The sequence below is a fragment of the Stegastes partitus genome, unplaced genomic scaffold (assembly GCF_000690725.1).
Source record: "Stegastes partitus isolate 25-593 unplaced genomic scaffold, Stegastes_partitus-1.0.2 Scaffold709, whole genome shotgun sequence".
NCBI classification, from domain to species: domain Eukaryota; kingdom Metazoa; phylum Chordata; class Actinopteri; family Pomacentridae; genus Stegastes; species Stegastes partitus.
Window position 1 is genome coordinate 333,666 of NW_007578440.1, and position 4,421 is coordinate 338,086.

At 42.2% G+C, this 4,421-nt stretch overlaps 1 protein-coding gene across 1 annotated transcript; it reads left to right on the top strand.

The window, feature by feature from the left end:
• On the top strand, nt 1-2,381 carry LOC103364021 (zona pellucida sperm-binding protein 4-like). The gene is made up of 8 exons (XM_008291018.1): nt 1-506; nt 629-813; nt 901-998; nt 1,182-1,339; nt 1,425-1,617; nt 1,708-1,906; nt 1,995-2,070; nt 2,201-2,381. The coding sequence occupies exons 1-8, from the start codon at nt 14-16 to the stop codon at nt 2,296-2,298; spliced, it is 1,500 nt and encodes a 499-aa protein (XP_008289240.1). The 5' UTR covers nt 1-13; the 3' UTR covers nt 2,299-2,381.
• Nucleotides 2,382-4,421: the final 2,040 nt, after the last annotated feature.

Here is a 4,421-nt window from a genome sequence, read left to right on the forward strand (position 1 = left end):
GTGCTGTGAAGCCATGGCAATGAAGTTGATTTGTTGTTGCTTTCTAGCAGCAGCCCTGCTTGGCGGTCTGGCTGAGGCTCAGTATCCCCAGTTTTCTCAGATTCCGCAATATAAAGCTCCGCCTTCACAATCAGTTCAGCTGCCTCAGAGGCCAGACAATCCCCCCAAAAAGATTACTCTTCCTCCCCAGCCTCCTCCCCAGCCACTGCCTCCTCAGTATTCCCAGACTACTCAGTATTCCCAGACTACTCAGAATTCCCAGACTAGTCAGAATTCTAAGACTCCTCCGAAGTCCCAGACTACTCAGCATTCCCAGACTTCTCAGCATTCCCAGCATGCTCAGAAGCCTCAACCTCCCGTGGACCCTGCTTTTCCGCCCGTATTTCACACTTGTGAAGTGGCTGAGCAGTACAAGATTCAGTGTGGTGCTCCCAGGATCACCGGTTTAGAATGCGAGGCCATAAACTGCTGCTTCGATGGACGCATGTGTTACTACGGCAAAGCTGGTAAGTGTTTCTCTCTCCCTCAGATCTTTTTCACACAACATAACACCTATACCACTCTGCTTCTAATGCTGAAAAGTATAGCATTGTCGCATAGTCTTTGATTTCTAATTTGTTGGTCTCAGTGACTCTTCAGTGCACCAAGGACGCCCAGTTCATCATAGTGGTGGCCAGAGACGCTACCCTGCCCCACCTCGATTTGGAGTCACTTTCTTTCCTTGGAAGTGGTCCGAACTGTGGCCCTGTTGGCGTCACCTCCGCTTTTGCCATCTACCAGTTCCCTGTCACTGCCTGTGGCACTCTTGTGATGGTAAGTGTTGTAACTCTTCATTGCATTGACTTGTGTTCATTTTCATCAGGCAATAATAAAGATTTAAATACTGCCAACGTACCGTAGGACGACAACGGCGCTGTAGTCTACGAAAACAGGATGACCTCCTCATACGAAGTGGCTGTTGGACCTTACGGAGCCATTACCAGGGACAGCAGCTATGAGTACGTGTCTTTATTTCTTTAACACTGCATGGTCACAACATAGGCTGAAAGATTAGCACATGTTGGTGAAGACCAGAGGATTTAAAGCATTCAGAAAGACAGATTACAGTTCAGACTTAAGAAGTTAAACCTCACTCAGATGATTTTCTTACATACTGACATAGAATTTCATTCTTGTTTCAGGCTACTTGTGCAGTGCAAATATATTGGCACCACAGTTGCAGCTCTGGTGGTTGAAGTTAGTACTCTTCCTTCACCACTCCCAGTTGCAGCTCCTGGACCTCTGCGTGTGGAGCTCAGGCTGGGCAATGGACGTTGTCTTACCAAGGGTTGCAATGAAGGTTAGTGTGGAAGTTACCCTTGTACACACTCATTCATTTGATTTGGCAGTAACTCTGTCACTGACCAGTCTCTTTGTTGGGGCAGAGGTGGTAGCCTACAGCTCCTTTTACCAGGATGCCGACTACCCTGTCTCGAAGGTGCTCAGGGATCCTGTTTACGTTGAGGTCCGAATGCTGGAGAGGACTGATCCCAACCTTGTCTTAACTCTGGGAAGATGCTGGGCAACCAGTGACCCCTACCCTCACAGTCTTCCTCAGTGGGACTTGCTGATTGATGGGTAAGACTAGGAGGTCTAGGTCTGAGAGTCAAAGAGTCATTTTTACAACTTTTCTTTAATCATACTGGACACTCTCTCCTCTTGTCATAGCTGCCCTTACCGTGATGATCGTTACCAAACAACACTGGTCCCTGTGGATTCCTCATCAGGACTCGCGTACCCATCTCACCACAGGCGATTTATTTTCAAGATGTTCACTTTCGTAGCTAGGGGTGGACAGGAGCCCGTCAAGACTCCCGGCAAGACAGGAAATGCAGAGCCAGAGGGTTTGATTCCTCTCAGAGAATCGGTAAAGGATTCAGGAAAAATGTGCTTCGTGTTTACATTATTTTCTTGTGAGTGTATTTGTTAATGGTGTCTTTGTTTTTTTTGACCAGGTGTATATCCACTGTGATGCAGCTGTGTGCCAACCTTCTCTTGGAAATACCTGTGAACCTAGATGCTTCAGAAAGAGTAAGTAGTACAGCATTCGTACTGGCACCATTAAATTGCGCTCGAAGTCAGTAAAAGCCATCTGCCTTCATCTTGTATCTGACTGACTTTGGGTCTATTGTAACTGACCATTGCCATGTATTGTACACAGAGAGAGAGATTGTTGGGTCGGTCCAGAAAAACATCCGACCGGAGACGACCTTGGTTAGCAGTGGAGGGATTACCATCACTGGCCCAAGTACTGAGTGACAACATCCTGATGAAACATTCTTCTCTTGAAATCTATGCTCCTCATACTTGCTTCAAGTAAATCTGAACAACAACCTGCTGAATGTGTTGTCCAGTCATTGTGTCTGTTGTCTCATAAACATCATTCAGATGCATTTCTACACCACACTGTCTTCCAAATGATTGCGACATTTCAGTTGGATTTTAGTCACATAAGTAATTAGTTTTTAGTTTCTCACTTAACTTTTTGATTGGTTTAGACAGCTGGTAACAATCTCAGACAGCGCTGGGTTTTTTTTTTGTATTTTTTGTTGTGATCAAATTTTTATTTGTTTTCCTTTTACAAGATAAATCATCCAAACACTAACGTAGCGAATGTATAAGGACAAATACGACAAAAAATACAGCACATAACAATATAACAATAACATTCGAACCCTCACCTACCCCCCCAGAAAGCACATATCTGCATATACACACCCACATACATATGCATACATACATATATAATATGTGTACATCATAAAACAAACAAACACAACAAAAGAAGGGTGTAGACCAAGATCAGATATGTAAACCTCATTCAAGATTCTTCCCAATACTGCAGTAAAAATGACAAGTACATGTACAAATATCAGTGCATCCAAATCCGCCTTCCCTTGTAAAAAATTGTTAGACATAATAATTAACAAAGGATTATCAAATCAGAAGTTCTTTTAGTGAGTCTGCTGCAGTTCTCCAGCTACGCAGAACAGCTTATGAGGCTCTCAGACAGCGCTGTTAAGTACTTTGCCAGATGATATTAATTAAAGAGAAACAAAGTCCAAGATGACGTTCCACATGATCAAGCAAGTCGTAGTTCTCATGCAATAACAGACGTGATAATGATCAGCTGGAGATAACAAGTGTGGAATAGTTCAATGTTTTGCAAGCGGCACGGAAACTACCGGTATTTCAAGAAAGCTGAAGATTGATCAACAAAATTTGTAAGAGATTGAGGGCATAGGTGAATTTTGTCAGATAAAGGCTTTTTAGGGAAAGCCTCTGTCAAAGCAGGATTGTCCAGAGACACTTAGCTGTGCATAAAACTCAACTTCACCCACCCATGACTAAAGTTTACAAAAAGAAACGTTGGCAGTAGGCTTGGAAACATGAAGATACATTTTCTAAACGTTTTATTCAAAGATGAATTTGACCCTTAGAGGCCCTTAGGGTGTCAAAGTGACTTCTGTAGGATATGGGGTGCTTTCACCACCATTTCCAGTCATGGCATAAAAAGAAGAGTGTCACTGATGAAAGATCTCTGACACTGGGCAGCAGTATATCTCAAAGTATCAACACGAGTAGGAAATACTGGCATCCTTTAATGAAATACAGGCAGAAACTATACATGGACGTACAAATTCAACAGATGAGAGAGTTGCTAAGGGGATAGTAAAGAGAGGTTTGTATGTAAATTGATTTTTTTGTTCTATTCGTACCACCGATACTGATTACTAAATCTTCAGTATGAGGAATTTTGAATTGTAAAGATGTGTTAGAATAATTCTGTTATGATCCAATGATCTTTGTGAAAAGTATGAGAATGCTGTAAAGGTTCATTGCCTCTATTTCACCTTGCTAGTGTGAGATAAGGACAAGACGTCCTTAGCGGGTAGTGAAAACACCATGCCTACACGCACACATTTGCAGGAGGTTGTCTTCTGTTTTCTGTATATAAGAACCAACGCTTCATGCTTTTAGTTTGTCACTTGTTCAGACTCTGTGCTGTACATGTTGCTCCTTGCTGCAAGTAAAACTTTGCTCTGACTTAAGAGACGACTCTGTATTGATTTGGAGCAGCTAGGACTCCACTGAAGAATTTTCCTAACAAGATGTGTAATGTATTCTTTTCAAGCTATTAAAACCTGTTGTCATTATCAGCAGCTTGTAATAACATCCACATTGTAATATAATCGCAAAGATTTTTTATTGAAAAAGCCTTAATCATGCTGAGTTTAGGTTAGGGGGCAAAAAACAACTAAAACTGCATCTTTATGAGGATTTGAAGCACTGAGTACAAACTCACAGAAACAGCCTAAAGACAAATACCAACACTTCAGAAAATACATATGCAACAATGCCTCAATATAAAGTACAGTAAT